The following is a 20,895-nucleotide window of genomic DNA, read 5'->3' on the forward strand; positions in this document are numbered from 1 at the left end:
TTTCAAAAAGCAAAGAAAAGGACGAATGAGGGGGATGGGTCAACTAGACTAGTCCTACATGGGTGACTTTGGTCCTGTGACCAAAAAATGAGTTCAGAATCGGCAACTATTTTGGATGTACGAATTGACTGCTAAAGGGGTATTCAAAAGTATACTATCAATGATCTATGCTTAGGATAGATTATCAATTATAGGTTGAACTTGATGGACTAATGTCTTTATCCAACCTCATCAACTATGTAACTATGTAATAGTAGATTAGCAGGGATCTGACTCTCAGATGTTTGCAGTGGCGGCCACGTCCCAAAATGTGCACAGCTCTATACACTGTCTAGCAAAAAGGAAAGCTACTGCAAGCTGAGTCCCACTTAAAGGGGTTGTCCAGGCAAAAATGGACAACCCTTTTAACTTTTAAATCAGCCAGGGGCATTGAAAAAAAACAAAATAATGCATACTCACCTGGCCCTGTTCAAAGGTTTACCTTTCTCTTTTTTGACAGTGGAAGGCTGTGTAACATAAATCTTCTCCCTTTCGAGTTTCATAGGGCATGGGTATGAGATTTACATGCACAGACTGCCAGCCATCAAAGATAATCAGGAAGGAGATCAAGGACGTTTATCCAGCCCTAGTGAGTTATGGGCGACCTGTGTCCCCCTGACTTCTGGGCCTAGTTGTGACCCCTATAGCTATGTTAGTGGCAAAGGCAACAAATCCTAGATAACATATTAAAATAAATCCAGACCAGAACTAAAAAAATGGACAAATGGACTGCTAAAACAGAGAACAGAAAAGTGCCCGATGGATCCTATTGACTATAATGGGATCCGTCAAATGCCCATTATTTTAAACTGAAATTGGCAGATGAAAAAGTTTGATTTGCAGCAGTTTTTTATCTGGTGATTTTCAGTCTCCAACACAGATATGGACACAGACTTAGCTGGAGATGGGGGGATCACATGTAGCTACTGCTTAAAGTGGTTGTGGAGGGCTTCACAAACATGGCTGCTTTCTTCTTTTCAGGAAGTGACATCATGTCCGTTGGTCATCAGTCCAATTCATTATAATGGGATGGAGATGTGGAAATACACACCCCCTTTAAGGGGTCATCTCCAGAGTCTGCTGTGTACCCACATGTCACTGCTGTACAGATATACACAGTGTTAGGGTGCATTCACACTGAGTAAACGCTAGCTTATTCTGAACGTAAAACACGTTCAGAATAAGCGGCGTCTAAAGCAGCTCCATTCATCTCTATGGGAGCCGGCATACGAGCGCTCCCCATAGAAATGAATGGGCTGCTTCTTTCACTCTGTGCAGTCCCATTGAAGTGAATGGGGAGTGCCGGCGTATACGGCAAGCTCTGCTCATGCCGGAGCGTACACGCCGGCACTCCCCATTCACTTCAATGGGACTGCACGGAGTGAAAGAAGCAGCCCATTCATTTCTATGGGGAGCGCTCGTATCCCCGCTCCCATAGAGATGAATGGAGCTGCTTTAGACGCCGCTTATTCTGAACGTGTTTTACGTTCAGAATAAGCTAGCGTTTACTCAGTGTGAATGCACCCTTATAGAGTATTTCTACTGTTGTCTAAGTAATGAACTACCAGGATTTGGGGTGAAAAATATAACTGATGGGGTGACCTTGTAAGGGTGACACGAGGTTCACTCCTGCGTTCGGGATTCCATTCTTCGGGGATCCAAAGTAGACAAACCCATTCCACTTAAAATGTGGTTAGCCGCAGAAATCTAGACTATAACGGGGTCTGCCGGGTTTCCGCTGGAAAATGTGCATAGAAGATTCCTGCTTGCAGGAGTTTTCTCTCTGCATTTTTTTAAGCAGATTTGGGAAAGAAACCCCGAACATAGATCAGATGTAGGTGTGAATGTATGTGTGAGTACATCACATACAATGGTGCACAATTTCAGTTAAAAAATCCACACTAAAGTTCCACAACAAAGTCACGTAGACTTGTAGGCACGTAGCTTGTAGGCACATTGTCTTGTAGGCACAAAGAATTGTAGCCACGTAGACTTGTAGGCATGTAGACTTGTAGGCACGTACACTTGTAGGCACGTATACTTGTAGGCACATAGACTATAAACACCACACCAGCCAAAGATGTGTGGCCATGAAAATTAGACAGTAATAAGTAAAATACAATATTTATTTAGTCAGATATAATAAAATAACAGCAGATGGTAAAGAACATGATTCAGACAACACAACACTAGACGAACATGTAAGGCAGGTGAAAATATAAATAAATATCATGCATATAATATCATGGAATGTATCTTTTTTGCAGACAAAATGTGCATAACAGGTACAAAAATTCATACACACTCCAAATCTACCAGTTAAATACTGGACAGGTGGGTGTAGAATGGGTAATCAGTAGATGAATATATAACTAACTCCAGAGACAAGCACATAGACATATATCTAACTCCTTCAAATAACAGGGAATTCAAATCCACAATAAGTAGAGCCAAATAGCAGGAAGTAAATACATGTACACACTATATCTCTATAAATGCCATGCCCATAATGGTGTGAAAGTATATATGCCTAATCTGAGAGAGCCAGCATAACAAACATAGATCCAAAATACTAAGGAGTTAAGTACCTGTAGCCATATCTGCAACACCTGCCCTAAAAGAGATGCACCACAAATGCGGGTACCCGGAGGGTCGCCTCAACGCGTTTTGCCAAACGGCTTCCTCAGGAGGCATAACCGTACCCCATACAAGCAGGGTATATATAGAGAAGAGAGGCCGGTAGTGCGTCCAATCAGATGTATGAGCGCGCCGGAATGCGTGATGCCGTCGCACGAGCCGGGCCGCGCATGCGCACACGGTCGGCACAGTCAAAGACGTGCCGATCATGTGACACAGAGGCACGTGACCGGGTCAAACGAGAGCAGCGCACGCACGCCGCGCGGCTCTCTGAAAGGACTCAAAGGGAGATGGTAATAGATGTAACAGTACAGTAGGAGCACAGCAGGAGTTAACAACCATATATATATATATATATATATATATATATATATATATATATATATATGTGCATCCAAATAGACACAGCAAGTTGTGACAACATAATATATATATATATATATATATATATATATATATATATATATATATATATGTATAGATCTAATATATTGTTAGAATCAGGCCAAAACAGACCAAAGAGACCCCCATTTGACATACAGAAATACAAAAAATTACATATATGTGTGGTAACCACAATACACAATTATGATATAAGAATTATATAAAAGTGACAATAAAGTGAAACGTGAAAAAGTGACCAGTGCCAATTTAATGAGTGAAAATTAGAGACAAATAAAAATAATATAAAAATAAGGTAAGTTTAATTACAATAAAAGTAAAAAAATGCAATATATAAATAACACAGCAAGTGAATAAATATATAAAATTACATATATATGTAGAAACGACAATACATAATTATGATATAAAGATTCTATAAAAAATTCTATAAAAAAGTGAATGAAATAAAAAGTGAAAAGTGACCAGTGCCAATTAATAAGTGAAAATTAAAAAAAAAAAAAAAAAAAAAAAAAATATAAAATAAGGTAAGTATGATTACAATAAAAGTGAAAAAGTGCAATATATATGTATAAACAAAAGTAACAAAAGTAAGTAAACAACACAAAACAACATAAACCTGCTGTATAAAGCATTAGACAAAGTTAAAAACAACCGGAACCCTATTTAAAGAAAATAGGTTGTTTTTAACTTTGTCTAATGCTTTATACAGCAGGTTTATGTTGTTTTGTGTTGTTTACTTACTTTTGTTCTCTTATTCTTATGTCTAGGGGTTTATAGAGTATTTGATTTGCTATAATGGCTGACGATATGAGGAGAATTCGGCAGGAGTCAATGGAAAATCTGTCCAACTGATATTTACAGAAATATGTATATTGCAAAGTCTGTTTGTAATGATTCTATATATTTATTCATTTGCTGTGGTTTATACATATATATTGCACTTTTTCACTTTTATTGTAATCATACTTACCTTATTTTATATTTTTTTTTTTTTTTTTTTTTTTTTTAAATTTTCACTTATTAATTGGCACTGGTCACTTTTCACTTTTTATTTCATTCACTTTTTTATAGAATTTTTTATAGAATCTTTATATCATAATTATGTATTGTCGTTTCTACATATATATGTAATTTTATATATTTATTCACTTGCTGTGTTATTTATATATTGCATTTTTTTACTTTTATTGTAATTAAACTTACCTTATTTTTATATTATTTTTATTTGTCTCTAATTTTCACTCATTAAATTGGCACTGGTCACTTTTTCACGTTTCACTTTATTGTCACTTTTATATAATTCTTATATCATAATTGTGTATTGTGGTTACCACACATATATGTAATTTTTTGTATTTCTGTATGTCAAATGGGGGTCTCTTTGGTCTGTTTTGGCCTGATTCTAACAATATATTAGATCTATACATATATATATATATATATATATATATATATATTATGTTGTCACAACTTGCTGTGTCTATTTGGATGCACATATATATATATATATATATATATATATATATATATATATATATATATATATATATAGGGTTGTTAACTCCTGCTGTGCTCCTACTGTACTGTTACATCTATTACCATCTCCCTTTGAGTCCTTTCAGAGAGCCGCGCGGCGTGCGTGCGCTGCTCTCGTTTGACCCGGTCACGTGCCTCTGTGTCACATGATCGGCACGTCTTTGACTGTGCTGACCGTGTGCGCATGCGCGGCCCGGCTCGTGCGACGGCATCACGCATTCCGGCGCGCTCATACATCTGATTGGACGCACTACCGGCCTCTCTTCTCTATATATACCCTGCTTGTATGGGGTACGGTTATGCCTCCTGAGGAAGCCGTTTGGCGAAACGCGTTGAGGCGACCCTCCGGGTACCCGCATTTGTGGTGCATCTCTTTTAGGGCAGGTGTTGCAGATATGGCTACAGGTACTTAACTCCTTAGTATTTTGGATCTATGTTTGTTATGCTGGCTCTCTCTGATTAGGCATATATACTTTCACACCATTATGGGCATGGCATTTATAGAGATATAGTGTGTACATGTATTTACTTCCTGCTATTTGGCTCTACTTATTGTGGATTTGAATTCCCTGTTATTTGAAGGAGTTAGATATATGTCTATGTGCTTGTCTCTGGAGTTAGTTATATATTCATCTACTGATTACCCATTCTACACCCACCTGTCCAGTATTTAACTGGTAGATTTGGAGTGTGTATGAATTTTTGTACCTGTTATGCACATTTTGTCTGCAAAAAAGATACATTCCATGATATTATATGCATGATATTTATTTATATTTTCACCTGCCTTACATGTTCGTCTAGTGTTGTGTTGTCTGAATCATGTTCTTTACCATCTGCTGTTATTTTATTATATCTGACTAAATAAATATTGTATTTTACTTATTACTGTCTAATTTTCATGGCCACACATCTTTGGCTGGTGTGGTGTTTGAGTGCTGCTTTTGTGGCCTATTGGTATTGATATGCGAGGAAAACGTTGGTGTGTTGTGGCACATAGACTATAGGCACATAGACTTTTAGGCATGTACACTTGTAGGCACATAGACTAGAGGCACATACACTTGTAGGCACGAAGACTTGTAGCCACGTAGACTTGTAGGCATGTAGACTATAGGCACGTAGACTTGTAGGCACATAGACTTGTAGGCACATAGACTATAGGCTCATAGACTTGTATGCATGAAGACTTGTAGGCACGTAGCTTGTAGGCACATAGTCTTGTAGGCACAAAGAATTGTAGCCACGTAGACTTGTAGGCATGTAGACTTGTAGGCATGTAGACTTGTAGGCACGTACACTTGTAGGAACGTACACTTGTAGGCACGTAGACTATAGGCACATAGACTTGTAGGCACGAAGACTTGTAGGCATGTAGACTATAGGCATGTAGCTTGTAGGCACGTACACTTGTAGGCATGAAGAATTGAAGGCACGTAGACTTGTAAGCATGTACACTTGTAGGCACGTACACTTGTAGGCACGTACACTTGTAGGCACGTAGACTTGTAGGCACGTACACTTGTAAGCACGTACACTTTTAGGCACGTAGACTTGTAGGCACACTGTGGATCTGTTGCAGATTTTCATTGTATATTTCATTTAATGTAACTCATGGCTAAATTCTACATCAAAATCAAAAACTAAATCTGTATGTAAGACATGGATTTTATTGCAGATTTTGGCACAGATTTTCAGGCCATTGTGACAACGTCTTCTATTCATGGTAACCTATTCTTGTCTTTACCACTTTAATGCGTGTGTGGCTGATACAGAGGAAGGATCTACAGTTTACCATACGCTATGAGCACATCGGCTCCTCCGACAGATCCTGGGTAGAGATACTGAATGAAAGTTTATGAAATACACTTCCTCTATTTTCTCCTCTTGAAGCTATCTCATCTGCAGCACACGGCAAAGGCTCAGTCGCCAGCAAGACGTCGCTGCTGCTTTCTGGAAAATGAATCAAGAAATTGTTGGAAATATTGTCCTCCTGGTCATTGTTACATTGATCAGTGTGGTCCAGAACAGTAAGTAGACCTGCATTGTATAGACTGCTGATATTACGTATATAATCCCTTCATTGCAATGTTTTAGTCCCTATCAGATATAATCTGGGTGGATTATAATGGTGATTTTTTTTTTGTAAATAGATATTTTTGAGAGAATATTATTAGACTATTGGACCATTCTAGTGGTGTAGGTCCTAGATAATGGTTTCTACCAGATTATGTGTCATTGAAGTTATCTGATAAGTAACGGATGTAAAGGCAGAACATTCACTTTTTGAAGCATTTAAAGATAAGATAAAATAGTCCTTTAATAGTCCCACAGTGGGGAAATTTCAGAATGTAGTTGGGGCATTGTGATTTACATCGTACCAGAGGATCTTCTATTGACCCAGGCTCTGGACCAATAATAGGTACTATATATAAAAATGGTCCCAAAGGTCCGGCAGAAGACAACCCCAGGTGGAAATTGACACTGGAGTAGGGGGCACCATAGATATCACTGGTCACTTTCTTCTATACAAATATTACAATAGCTGTAGCTCCTTGAAAAGTTCTATAAGCAGAGTCGTCCAATACTATAAAGTGTATGGGGACCTCCCAACAGAAGATTTCGGGATAGATAAGGATGACGCAGTTGGATTTCAATGGCTTGATTCTTTTGCACTCAAGTAGATAACTCACTACCAAAGGAGCCCCATAGCAGCTTCCTCTCCTCTCCCCTTTGACAGCACATGTACACGTAGCCAAGTTTGCATGTGTATGGGGAAGTCAGGCGAGATAGATGCTGGGTGATAGCTATTGAATGCAACATGAACCACAATTTATTCATAGAGTGCATTTATTCTACTGTACATCTAAATGTTGAGTAATATTGCATTGTGTATCATCCTTTACATCTGAGATACAGATAGTAATGTATTCAAGAGCTGCATTCACAATTCTGATCAACAGGTGACACATATATACTTACTCTCTTGAAATGTCCTAGAGACTACAGGAAAAAATAAAGACTTCCCCGAATAGTAGATTTAACAACGTGTTATTCTAGACTTAAAATATTGTTGACCTATCCTAAGGATAAGTGGGGGTCCAACGCCTGGTCCATCTACTGATCAACTATTCTCAGTAACTGATACACAGAGAATGGAGCAGAAAGCAGACAGCACTATTCTCTTTGTAATGGCCAGATCAGGTACTGCAGTCATCTCCTGTTTATTTGAATGGGAGCTTAGCTGTAATGATACAGGCACTACGCAGAGAAAAAAACTGTCTGCATCCAGCTCCATTTTCTGTGTATTAGCTGCTGAGAAACACAATCTTTCGAGACCAAAACAAATGAATGTAGAAATGGAGGAAGATGGGAGGACAAGGGGAGAAGGTAGCTGTTGTCAGGGAGAAAAGGGCCAGTAACTCACACAGTGTCCCGAAGCTTTTTCATGCCACATCCCCAGTTTACATACCTCACCCTCTATTCACAGGTAAAAAAGTCTGGCGAGAACAGTGCAACCTGCTGCTCCATTTTTCCCATTACAGTACTGAATCTCCATATTGTATTCAAATTTATGGTCAAATTTATTCATGACTCTTAACCCTGCCTATGTCTCATTTGATGCCACCCAGTCCCAATGCTGTAAGAGTGCACTTTCTTGTGTAACACACAGTATAATGCTCCCTTAGTGTCCTCTACACAGTATAATGCAGTCTTAGGGGCCCTCTACACAGTACGATTTCCCCTTGTGATCCCCACACAATACAATGTCTCTTTATGGCCCCCACACTGTATATAGTATAATGCCACCTTGTGGACCCTACACTGCATAATGCATCCCTGTTGGCACCCTAACACAGTATAACAGTGTAAGACCCCCTTCTGCCCCTCCTACAGTAAAATGGAATAAAAAACACACACACACATATATATATATATATATATATATATATACTAGCTGTTAACCGTGACTTCGTCTGCGGTGATTGTAGAAGTGGGTATATACAGGCGCGGATAAGGTTTTCGTACTGTGTATAAGGGATGGGATATGAAATGTAACTTTGTATCTTGTTTTTGCTGTAATTCAGAGAATACGTGAGACTTTTGTGTTGAAGTTACTTTGTATTTGAGCTGCTATATATACGGTGTTGTGAGAAACTTTAAATAGTGACTTTGGGACAGAAGTATTTGAAGTTCCCGCCGATGGCATTTTTTGATTTTCGTTTTTGACTCCCCTCCTTCTAAACCCCATAACTTTTTTATTTCTCCGCTCCCAGAGCCATATGAGGTCTTAATTTTTCCTGGGAGAAATTTTTCTTCATGATGCCACCATTATTTATTCTATATAATGTACTGGGAAGCAGGGAAAAAATTCTGAATGGGGTGGATTTGAAGAAAAAAATGCAGTTCTGCGACTTTCTTACGGGCTTTGGTTTTACGGCGTTCACTGTGCAACCAAAATGACATGTCCCCTGTATTCTGTGTTTCGTTACGACTCCGGGGATACCAAATTTATATGGTTTTATTTACATTTTGACCCCTTAAAAAAATCCCAAACTGTGTTAAAAAATTATTTTTTGAAAAGTCGCCATATTCTGACAGCCGTAACTTTTTTATACGTGCGTGTACGGGGATGTATAGGGCGTCTTTTTTTGCAGGACCGGGTGTACTTTGTAGTTCTACCATTTTCGGGAAATGTTATTGCTTTGATCACTTTTTATTCAATTTTTTATCAGAATCAAAACAGTGAAAAAATGGCGGTTTGGCACTTTTGACCATTTTTCCCGCTACGGCGTTTACCGAACAGGAAAAATATTTGTATATCTTTGTAGAGCGGGCGATTTCGGACGCGGGGATACCTAACATGTATGTGTTTCACAGTATTTAACTACTTTTATATGTGTTCTAGGGAAAGGGGGGTGATTTGAATTTTTAATCCTTTTTATTTATTTTTTTTATATTTTTTTACTTTTTGTAAACTTTTTTTTTTGCATTTATTAGACCGCCTAGGGGTATTGACATGGGTGGGCGGTGTCATGGATTGTCAGAGCGGTGGGGGTCGGCAAACATGGCTGCTCCGGAGCGTTAAAGAGAGCCTCCTGGAGTATCGTTAAGGTGATGGGCAAAGTGGTAAAATATATGTATATGAGATTGTGTGGGGTTAGGGGCGAGGCTATAGAGGGCAATATGAATTTTGTGGCTTGCTATGGTCCAAAGTGTGTGAGATTGCAGAGATGGTGGTGTGAGTTTGGGTTTTGTGGGGGTCCTGGCACAAACGTATGTGCGCTATTGTGACGAAAAGTAGCCTATTGCGCAATCGGGTGTAGTGACTATGTTTGTGGAAAATTTCAGCCAAATCGGTCGAGCGGTTTTTCCGTGATTGAGGAACAAACATCCGAACATCCAAACTCACAAACCCACAAACTTTCACATTTATAATATTAATAGGATATATATATATATATATATATATATATATATATATATATATATATATATATATATATATATATATATCTCCTTCCTCCTATCCTACTAATCCTATCCTATCCTATATCCTATCCTTCCTGCTAATATTATACGTAGTTTGTATGTTTCTTCCTCAATCACGTAAAAATGGCTGAATGGATTTGGATGAAATTTGGCACATAGATAGATTGTAACCTATATTAACACATAGGCAACTTTCTATCCTGGTAAACGACACGGCTTCACAACTGTTGTGAATTTATGTTCATATACTATATTACATATATATATATATATATATATATATATATATGGCATCACACCTGCTTGCACCCATATTTCTGCTTACAACAACAGGAACAGCTTCGTTCTCCACCATTGTATCCAACTTTACCTGTTCCCTGAGGAGACAGCTGACACAGCTTCCAGTATGGTTTGGCCCCACATAATACTCGCCAATGGTTCTGGGAGACTCCCCATTTTTGGGGAGTCACCAGGAAAACTCAGAAGATTTGGCAAGTATGATTAAATGGGATCTATTCACGGATAGAAGATAAATTGGGGTCTGACTGCTGGGACATGTACGGTCCTGGGAGTTCCCTTATACTCCAGTCTGTATAGAGCAGAGGTTGAGCTGGCATACCGCTGCTCCACTTCACCTCCAAGGACCTGCTGCAGATAGCCAAGCACTATACTCAGCTTATCTTGGGCAGTCCCATAGATGTGAATGGTTTACCATCTTCTCAGTGTAAATAGTACATGACCACTTGGTTGAAGTTTGATAAGATCTGTAAATCTCAGTGTGTACATACACATGTAAACCCCTCCATGATCTGGTTATTAAACCTCTTCTAGACTTTTGATACCCTGCAACTAAGATTACAATTTCATTACAATATTGAGGAAGCGGCAGCAAGTCATCACATGAGCGATAAGTCAACAATCTGGACTCTTTATCAAAGCATGTAACATCCTTAGCAAGGACACAGAGTGATAACAAGGATGTAGCTATAGGGGACACCAGGAAAGGGCCACATCTGTCTCTGCCATGTATGAAGGCACCAGGATTACAAATAGTACATACACTAGACAATCTCCATAACAGATCCTACATTGTAGTGCGGGAACTTCAAGTTACCCCACCAAGCAATGAATATAAAGTAGTGAATGTACTGGGAGGGCACAGACAGGGCAGTGTGTGTGTGTGTGGGGGGGGGGGGCTACATTTCTTAACCCATTTATGCCTAGAGTTCCATTATTACAACTCAAAAATTTCAACCTCCTACTCTCCTGGAATGGCCAAGAATCTGCAGAAAAAGTAAAGATATCCCAGATTAGTAGATTTAAAGGGGTTTACAGGGTTAATAATATTGATAGGTCATCAGTTTCAGATAAGTGGGGGTATAACACCTGGTTTATCCATCCATCGAGAATGAAGAAGGAAGCAGACAGCACTGTTCTCTGTAATGGCCAGATCGGGTTCTGCAGATCATCCCCCATTTACTTGAATGGGAGCTACGCTACAATAACACAGTTCAGACACTATATAGAGAACATGGCTATCTGCATCCTGCTTCATTCTCTGTGTACCAGCTGCTGAAAACAGCTGATTGTTAGGGGCGCCACGTGTCAGACCCCCCACTAATCTGATATATCGTGACCCAGCAATATTTTCAGCCTGGAAATTCCTTCAAATGGTCACAAACATCTCAGACCAACTTAGTTTAATTTCATAGAGCATGTGATTCTGGACCAGATTGTAATGCACTAAAAATGTGGCTGCTTTATGCCTGAAAACCCTTGTAGGTATCTCCATGTTAGCTCATATGCAGTTCACTTTTCTGTTACCAATTCATCCATATATACAAGATAGATAGAGGCAAGGTGTTTAGATAGTGAACGTGGGGGGAAGAATGGAAAGGGGAGGGGTTGATTTTCCTCACAACCTGCACAGACCCGTCTGCAAACTGTTGCTGTGTGCAAAAGACTGAGGATTCTGCAAATCTCACAGTATAAATGGTAAGGCCCGGTTCACTTGTGTGTTTGGTATTACGTTCGGGGAGTCCCTGTACAGTGCATGAAGATGACTGACACCTGTAGTAAAAGACTACTATTGGAGAGGTACAGACCTACAGCTGTGGATTCTATATAATACATATTATATTACATACATGACTCATGTTAACTAGTGTTATTTATATGAAAATCAGAAAACACGATCATGTGATACTAAACATACGCTTTTTTTTCCGAATATTTCAGTTTTTTTCGCATTTAAAGTAGAACATGAATCCAAGAGTCAGCACTCCAAGAGCTTCCAGAGAACCGGCTCCCTGGCCTTCGAGAAAGTATACACTGCCAAGTGAGTCTGCCTGACCTTATCAGTACTAGAGATTTAGTGTAAAGGGAAGATGACATATTATCAGATTTTCTATTATAAACATGTTGATTTTTGGCGTATTTATCTATATAAAAAAAATCTTGATATATTCTAGTTTTTACATTGGCAACTAGAAAGTCACAATAGCTCGCTTGTCAACTTTTCTGCATAGACAGTATCATGTAGGTCACTTTTAAGATAACACGTACCGATTATGACTAGTATTGAATGCAACATATATTATTAATTATTATTATAAATATTATTTTATTATTATTATTATTATTATTATTATTCAGAATTATTGTTATTGCCACAAAAATCCTCTATCCAGATAAATTTCTGATCGATGGGTGTTTTACCCCTGTTGTGAATGTAGCCACTATGAACGTAGGCACATCCCTGTTCCATTCACTTCAATGACATTCAGAGTCGGAGACAGGTAAAATACTGCAGTTGACTATCTCTGGTGTTGCCATTCAAGTGAATGCAGCAGGGGTGCACCTACAGCCATTGGGGATGTGCCCGTGTATTCAAATTGGGGGTTAGACATCCATTGTTCCCAGGATAAGTATGTAAGTCAGTGTTCTGACTCCACCAATCAGCAATTTACCTTCAATCCTATAGACACAGAATTGATATTTTCCATGGCACAACCCCTTTAAGATGTCCGTACACATTAGGTAAATGTCATGAGAACTAACAAATTTTTCTCTGAATGATTACCATGTACAGTAGTGTTCATGGAGTCACCAAACTTTCCCCCTTGGCAGATACTAGAGGAAGGAAAGATCAGGCAAGTTGGATTTCAACATGCCCAATCCTGTCTCGCATGAGATAAACCAATCTCCAATGTCCCCAGTCAATAAACATGCATGTGTGGAAAATCCAATGAGAGGTCCATAGGAATAGCTGTGGGCTCTACAAGTGTCATCTTAAGTGGGGCCCCTATAGTTTATATTTTTTAAGTATTCTGTTTATTGACACATTTGGATGTTTTTATCACCTCTTTTACAGCCAAAACTGCATTGATGCGTACCCTACCTTCCTAGCTGTGTTGTGGTGCGGTGGGATCCTCTGTAGCCAAGGTAAAAAAAAAAAAAAAAAAAAAATTGAGTTTGCAACTTTTTGAATAAATGAATATGATTTAATAAAGGTTTAAAAAATAACATAATGATTGTAGGGCCCAAAAATATCTAGCATGGAGAAGTATTATAAGAACCCAATCTCATGACGCTAAACATGTACGCCAACTTAGGCTCCGTTCCCACGGCGTAACGTGCCGCTCATTCTGACACGTAAACACATGTCAGAGTGAGCGCTGTGAAACAGAATCCCATTGACTTCAATAGGTGCCGTCTTACGCGCGCTACGGATTGAAATCAACGGGTTAAAAAGCCTCCCATTGAATAAAAGTTAAAAAGAACACGTACAATAGACATGAGCTCAGGCTCCGTACACACAACCGTGTGCCATGTCACTGTGTTTTTCACAGATACTACATTGACCCATTATATTCTAATGAAATCATACACACAACCATTATCATGACATCTTGTGTGGGACCAAGAGTCCGGCAGCAAAACTCAGGACATGTCCTATTCCTGTCTGTTTTATGGCTCGGGCTTAATGCATGAAATCAATAGGTCTGCAAAGCCACGGGCGGTACACGGAGATCATCAGTCAGTGCCGGAGGTGCCAAAAAGCCAAACCATAAAAGCAATCCATCTTCATTTCTTGTCCATGTCTATGTGACCGCACGCTATTCTAACACTGTATTTCCGTATGTCAATCTAGCACCCGCAGCCTTCGCCGGCCTCATGTACTTGTTTGTTCGGCAGAAGTACTTTGTCGGTTACCTAGGAGAGAAGACACAGAGGTATTATTTGTATCATTTGCATAATGTTCGGAAACTTTAGTGACTTTACCCTTTCATACTTAAAGTAAAAATGGTACATCAATTTTGCAGCAATTTGTAATTGAATTTCAGGATAATTCTCCGGCTTCAGACATAATGTCATGTATAATTTTTACAAAATGCAAAATGTCATTTAAATGACAGCAATCTCTAGTAAAAGTCATGTGAAATGATGTGCTGAGCAAATGTATCTCCATTAGAAGGGAAATCTAGTGAGAATTGGTTTACAGATATGTCATGTATAGAACTGAGCAAAAGTTTTAGGGAAAAAGCCAAAAATAAAATGCTACATAGTAAGAACAATACAAGTGTTAATAGTCCGGGAACTGATGATAAGGCCCCTACATCTGACCCCTGATCTCAGCATCATCCAGTCTGTCTGGGATGACATAAAGATACAGAAGGATTGGAGCGAGCGTACATCCACAGAAGATCTGGGCTTAGTTCTCCAAGATGGTGGAAACAACCTCCCTACCGAGACTGTCTACAAGTGTACCTAGAACAGGAGTAGGCAACCTTCGTCACGCCAGCTGTTGTAACACTACAACTCCCAGCATGCATACTTACTCTGCTGTTGTTGGAACTCCTGTGGAAGTGGAAGGAACATGTTGGGAGTTGTAGTTTCGCAGCATTTGGAGTGTCAAAGGTTGCCGACTCCAGTAGAATTGGTGGACCCCTAGAAGAATTGATGGAAGGCAAATGTTGACACCAGCATCCGATTCATACCAGCGTCCGGTCTCCGCTTTGTGGGTTTCCGTCTTCTGCCCAAGAAACCCTGACAGGAGAAACAAACCCGGCAGTCAGTGTCCGCCCGTGAGCGCCTGTGTCTTCTGGTCTCCGCAGCGACACCGTTTTTTTTTTTTTTTTTTTTAACCGGACACAAAGTCCTGCATGTCCAACTTTGTGTCTGGTTTAAAAAAAAAAAAAAATGGTTTCGCCGCAGAGACCAGAAGACGCTCACGGGCGGACACTTTGCAAACCCATTCAAACGAATGGGTTTGAAAACTGACTGCCGGTTTCCGTCTCCTGTCCAGGTCCAGTTTCTCAGGCAGAAGACGTAAACCTGCAAAACGGAGACCGGGCGCTGGTGTGAACCCGCCCTTAAATGTAATATTATTCACTCACTTCATTTTGTTAATGGATTAAAATAAACCGTTAACACTTTTATTTCTGTTGTGTTTTTTCTACACCTGCTTAAAACTTTTGCACAGCACCGTAGATATTTTTGATCACACGGGAAAGAGGATGTTTAGACTTTTCCCTACCAACATCCAAAAAAAAAAAATACTCTCACACTTGTACCCCTTTCACACTGCACAGGGATTTCTGCTAAAAAAAATCTCCAGAACTGCACACAAAGCCGCATTGCTTTGGAGAAAACAGTGTAAATCATTGCTTATTTTGGGCTTAGGAGTCCAGTGGGCGGGTCTAATCAGAACCTGACAGCCTTCATTGCGTAGGTGTGAAACAGAGATAGCAGTTGATCAACAAGTAGGCCCGCCCACTGGACTCCTCAGCCCAAAATAATCAATAATCAGGAATTTAAATGGATACATGAGACCGATTCCCTGTAAGTCATATACTTGGTTTTGTCTTGCTCGGCCTCACAGAATTATTATTTTCCTTGTTTTCTTGTAGCACTCCCGGATACATATTTGGAAAACGTATTATATTTTTCCTGTTCGCCATGTGTGTGGCTGGGATCCTGAACCATTACCTTGTGATCGTCTTCGGAAGTAATATGGAGAATTATATTAGTGGAATTAGTAAGACCTTCTCCCCTTTGCTGCTCATACCATAATGCTGATGTTTATTTCACTTTGCGTAATGTTAAAGTAAAGGCTTGCTATATACATTCTTGACATATCATTGATACGTGTATGACGATGTCATTGTGGAAGTCTGTAAGATGGGACTGCTAATGTAAAGGATATCTATGCTTTTGCATCCCAATGTTCTCTTTTGCCCCAATATTTCTAATAAAATGCATATAAAAATATCCTATCGTTTGTTTCTGCAGCTTCTATGCAAACCTATACGTCTCCATGGTGACAGACTACAAGCAGGCTCTGTGTAGTCTGATTCTACTGTCATTTGTCACTCGTCTTCCCTCCGTAACTGCTTGTAGCAGTGGTGTAACTACCGCCATAGCAGCGGAGGCAGCTGCCACAGGGCCTGGGACATTAGGGGCCCGATAAGAGTGGAGACCGGGAGAGGTAAGAAACATAAAAAACACTGTTACTTACCTCTCCACGATCCTGCCAGGCGTCTGACTTCTCATGACCCCGGCCTGCGTCCCAGGTCATGTGACGTCTGACATAATTGAAGATTGACTACTTCAGAGGCCGACAGCGTAGGAAACAGGAGATAGGTGAGTAACAGAGTTTTTTTTATGTTTTTCTTCCCCTGGGTCTCCGATTATTATACTCTGGGTCTGAAAAGACCCCAGAGTATAATAATTGTTTATGGGTGTCCACAGAGGGACATAATACTGTGTGCAGGGGCCACTATGGGGGATAATACTGTGTGCAGGGGCCACTATGGGACATAATACTGTGTGCAGGGGCCACTATGGGGGATAATACTGTGTGCAGGGGCCACTATGGGACATAATACTGTGTGCAGGGGCCACTATGGGGGATAATACTGTGTGCAGGGGCCACTATGGGGGATAATACTGTGTACAGGGGCCACTATGGGGGATAATACTGTGTGCAGGGGTCACTATGGGGGATAATACTGTGTGCAGGGGCCACTATGGGACATAATACTGTGTACAGGGGCCACTATGGGGGATAATACTGTGTACAGGGGCCACTATGGGGGATAATACTGTGTGCAGGGCCCACTATGGGGGATAATACTGTGTACAGGGGCCACTATGGGGGATAATACTGTGTGCAGGGGTCACTATGGGGGATAATACTGTGTGCAGGGGCCACTATGGGACATAATACTGTGTGCAGGGGCCACTATGGGGGATAATACTGTGTGCAGGGGCCACTATGGGGGATAATACTGTGTGCAGGGCCCACTATGGGGGATAATACTGTGTACAGGGGCCACTATGGGGGATAATACTGTGTGCAGGGGTCACTATGGGGGATAATACTGTGTGCAGGGGCCACTATGGGACATAATACTGTGTGCAGGGGCCACTATGGGGGATAATACTGTGTGCAGGGGCTACTATGGGGGATAATACTGTGTACAGGGGCCACTATGGGGGATAATACTGTGTGCAGGGGTCACTATGGGGGATAATACTGTGTGCAGGGGCCACTATGGGACATAATACTGTGTGCAGGGGTCACTATGGGGGATAATACTGTGTGCAGGGGCCACTATGGGACATAATACTGTGTGCAGGGGACACTATGGGGGATAATACTGTGTGCAGGGGGCCACTATGGGGGATAATACTGTCTGCATGGGCCACTATGGGGGATAATACTGTGTGCATGGGCCACTATGGGACATAATACTGTGTGCAGGGGCCACTATGGGGGATAATACTGTGTGCAGGGGCCACTATGGGACATAATACTGCGTGCAGGGGCCACTATGGGGGATAATACTGTGTACAGGGGCCACTATGGGGGATAATACTGTGTGCAGGGGTCACTATGGGGGATAATACTGTGTGCAGGGGCCACTATGGGGGATAATACTGTGTGCAGGGGCCACTATGGGACATAATACTGTGTGCAGGGGTCACTATGGGGGATAATACTGTGTGCAGGGGCCACTATGGGACATAATACTGTGTGCAGGGGACACTATGGGGGATAATACTGTCTGCATGGGCCACTATGGGGGATAATACTGTGTGCATGGGCCACTATGGGACATAATACTGTGTGCAGGGGCCACTATGGGGGATAATACTGTGTGCAGGGGCCACTATGGGACATAATACTGTGTGCAGGGGCCACTATGGGGGATAATACTGTGTGCAGGGGCCACTATGGGGGATAATACTGTGTGCAGGGGCCACTATGGGGGATAATACTGTGTGAAGGGGCCACTATGGGGCATAATAGAGCGTGCAGGAATGCGTAGGAGGGGGTCGGTAGAGGTCGTTGGTGCCGGTTGGGGGGCCCCATGTCAAAAGTTCGCCACAGGGCCCCACCATTCCTAGTTACGCCACTGGCTTGTAGGTTAGTGAAAAGAAGCAGAAGTAATGCAGTAACAGACTCAAGCAAAGAAACAATTGCTTGCAAAAATTCATATAGTATTTAAAGCTTTAAGCTGAGGCCCCACATTGCGGAAACGCAGCTTTTTTTTGTTGCATATTTTGCTGTGTTTTTTTTTTCAGCTAAAGCCAAAAATGGCTACAAAAGGAATGAGAAATATATAGGAAGTTCTTATACTTTTCCCTTCTGCTCAATCCACTTCTGGCTTTTACTTTGAGCAAAATCTGCAACAAAAAAAAGCTGCGTTTCCGTAAGGTGCGGCCTTAGCCTTTGGCTTAAGGTTCCACATTGAGGAATGCAGCTTTTTTTGTTGCAGATTTTGTTACAGTTTTTGAGCCAAAGCCAAGAATGTCTACCAGAGGAATGGGAGATACAGTCCTATGAAAAAGTTTGGGCCCCCCTATTAATCTTAATCATTTTTAGTTCTAAATATTTTGGTGTTTGCAGCAGCCATTTCAGTTTGATATATCTAATAACTGGTGGACACAGTAATATTTCAGGATTGAAATGAGGTTTATTGTACTAACAGAAAATGTGCAATATGCATTAAACCAAAATTTGACCAGTGCAATAGTATGGGCACCTCAACAGAAAAGTGACATTAATATTTAGTAGATCCTCCTTTTGCAAAGATAACAGCCTCTAGTCACTTCCTGTAGCTTTTAATCAGTCCCTGGATCCTGGATAAAGGTATTTTGGACCATTCCTCTTTACAAAACAATTCAGGTTCAGTTAAGTTTGATGGTCGCCGAGCATCGACAGCCCGCTCTCAAATGATCTGAAAACAAAGATTGTTCAACATAGTTGTTCAGGGGAAGGATACAAAAAGTTGTCTGAGAGATTTAACCTGTCAGTTTCCACTGTGAGGAACATAGTAAGGAAATGGAAGACCACAGGGACAGTTCTTGTTAAGCCCAGAAGTGGCAGGCCAAGAAAAATATCAGAAAGGCAGAGAAGAAGAATGGTGAGAACAGTCAAAGACAATCCACAGACCACCTCCAAAGAGCTGCAGCATCATCTTGCTGCAGATGGTGTCACTGTGCATCGGTCAACAATACAGCACACTTTGCACAAGGAGAAGCTGTATGGGAGAGTGATGAGAAAGAAGCCGTTTCTGCAAGCACGCCACAAACAGAGTCGCCTGAGGTATGCAAAAGCACATTTGGACAAGCCAGCTTCATTTTAGAAGAAGGTCCTGTGGACTGATGAAGCAAAGATTGAGTTGTTTGGTCATACAAAAAGGCGTTATGAATAGTGTCCAAAAAAAACAGCATTCCAAGAAAAACACTTGCTACCCACTGTAAGATTTGGTGGAGGTTCCATCATGCTTTGGGGCTGTGTGGCCAATGCCGACACCGGGAATCTTGTTAAAGTTGAGGGTCGCATGGATTCCACTCAGTATCAGCAGATTCTTGAGAATAATGTTCAAGAATCAGTGACGAAGTTGAAGTTACGCCGGGGATGGATATTTCAGCAAGACAATGATCCAAAACACCGCTCTAAATTGACTCAGGCATTCATGCAGAGGAACAATTACAATGTTCTGGAATGGCCATCCCAGTCCCCAGACCTGAATATCATTGAACATCTGTGGGATGATTTGAAGCGGGCTGTCCATGCTCGGCGACCATCAAACTTAACTGAACTTGAATTGTTTTGTAAAGAGGAATGGTCCAAAATCCCTTCATCCAGGATCCAGGAACTGATTAAAGCTACAGGAAGTGACTAGAGGCTGTTATCTTTGCAAAAGGAGGATCTACTAAATATTAATGTCACTTTTCTGTTGAGGTGCCCATACTTTTGCACCAGTCAAATTTTGGTTTAATGCATGTTACACATTTTCTGTTAGTACAATAAACCTCATTTCAATCCTGAAATATTACTGTGTCCATCAGTTATTAGATAAATCAAACTGAAATGGCTGCTGCAAACACCAAAATATTTAGAACTAAAAATGATTAAGATTAATAGGGGTGCCCAAACTTTTTCATAGGACTGTACATATAAAGTTCTTATACTTCTCCCTTCTGCTCAATCCACTCCTGGCTTTGGCTCAAAATCTGCAACAAAAAAAGCTGCATTTCTGCAACGTGAGGCCTTAGCCTCTAAGAGATATTGTCATAAATGTATGATAAAATGGGTCAACGTTCTCGAAATATGTGCAGGTTCCCGAAGTAGGACCTACATCTATCATTCCTTTATGACATGGAAATACCCATTTAACTGTTAGGGAGCCTTCACACGAAGTAAACGCGCATGTATTTTTGCAAAGTACACATGTAAAAATAAGACTCCCATTGACTTCAATGACATTT

At 40.7% G+C, this 20,895-nt stretch overlaps 1 protein-coding gene across 1 annotated transcript; it reads left to right on the forward strand.

Annotated features, from left to right (window-relative positions):
* Positions 1-6,520: 6,520 nt before the first annotated feature.
* Positions 6,521-16,346, forward strand: ALOX5AP (arachidonate 5-lipoxygenase activating protein). Its single transcript, XM_075262949.1, has 5 exons — positions 6,521-6,647; positions 12,349-12,448; positions 13,484-13,554; positions 14,264-14,345; positions 16,023-16,346. Exons 1-5 carry the CDS (start codon positions 6,578-6,580, stop codon positions 16,183-16,185), a joined length of 486 nt encoding a protein of 161 aa, XP_075119050.1. The 5' UTR covers positions 6,521-6,577; the 3' UTR covers positions 16,186-16,346.
* Positions 16,347-20,895: the final 4,549 nt, after the last annotated feature.

Source organism: Leptodactylus fuscus, chromosome 2, assembly GCF_031893055.1.
Source record: "Leptodactylus fuscus isolate aLepFus1 chromosome 2, aLepFus1.hap2, whole genome shotgun sequence".
NCBI classification, from domain to species: domain Eukaryota; kingdom Metazoa; phylum Chordata; class Amphibia; order Anura; family Leptodactylidae; genus Leptodactylus; species Leptodactylus fuscus.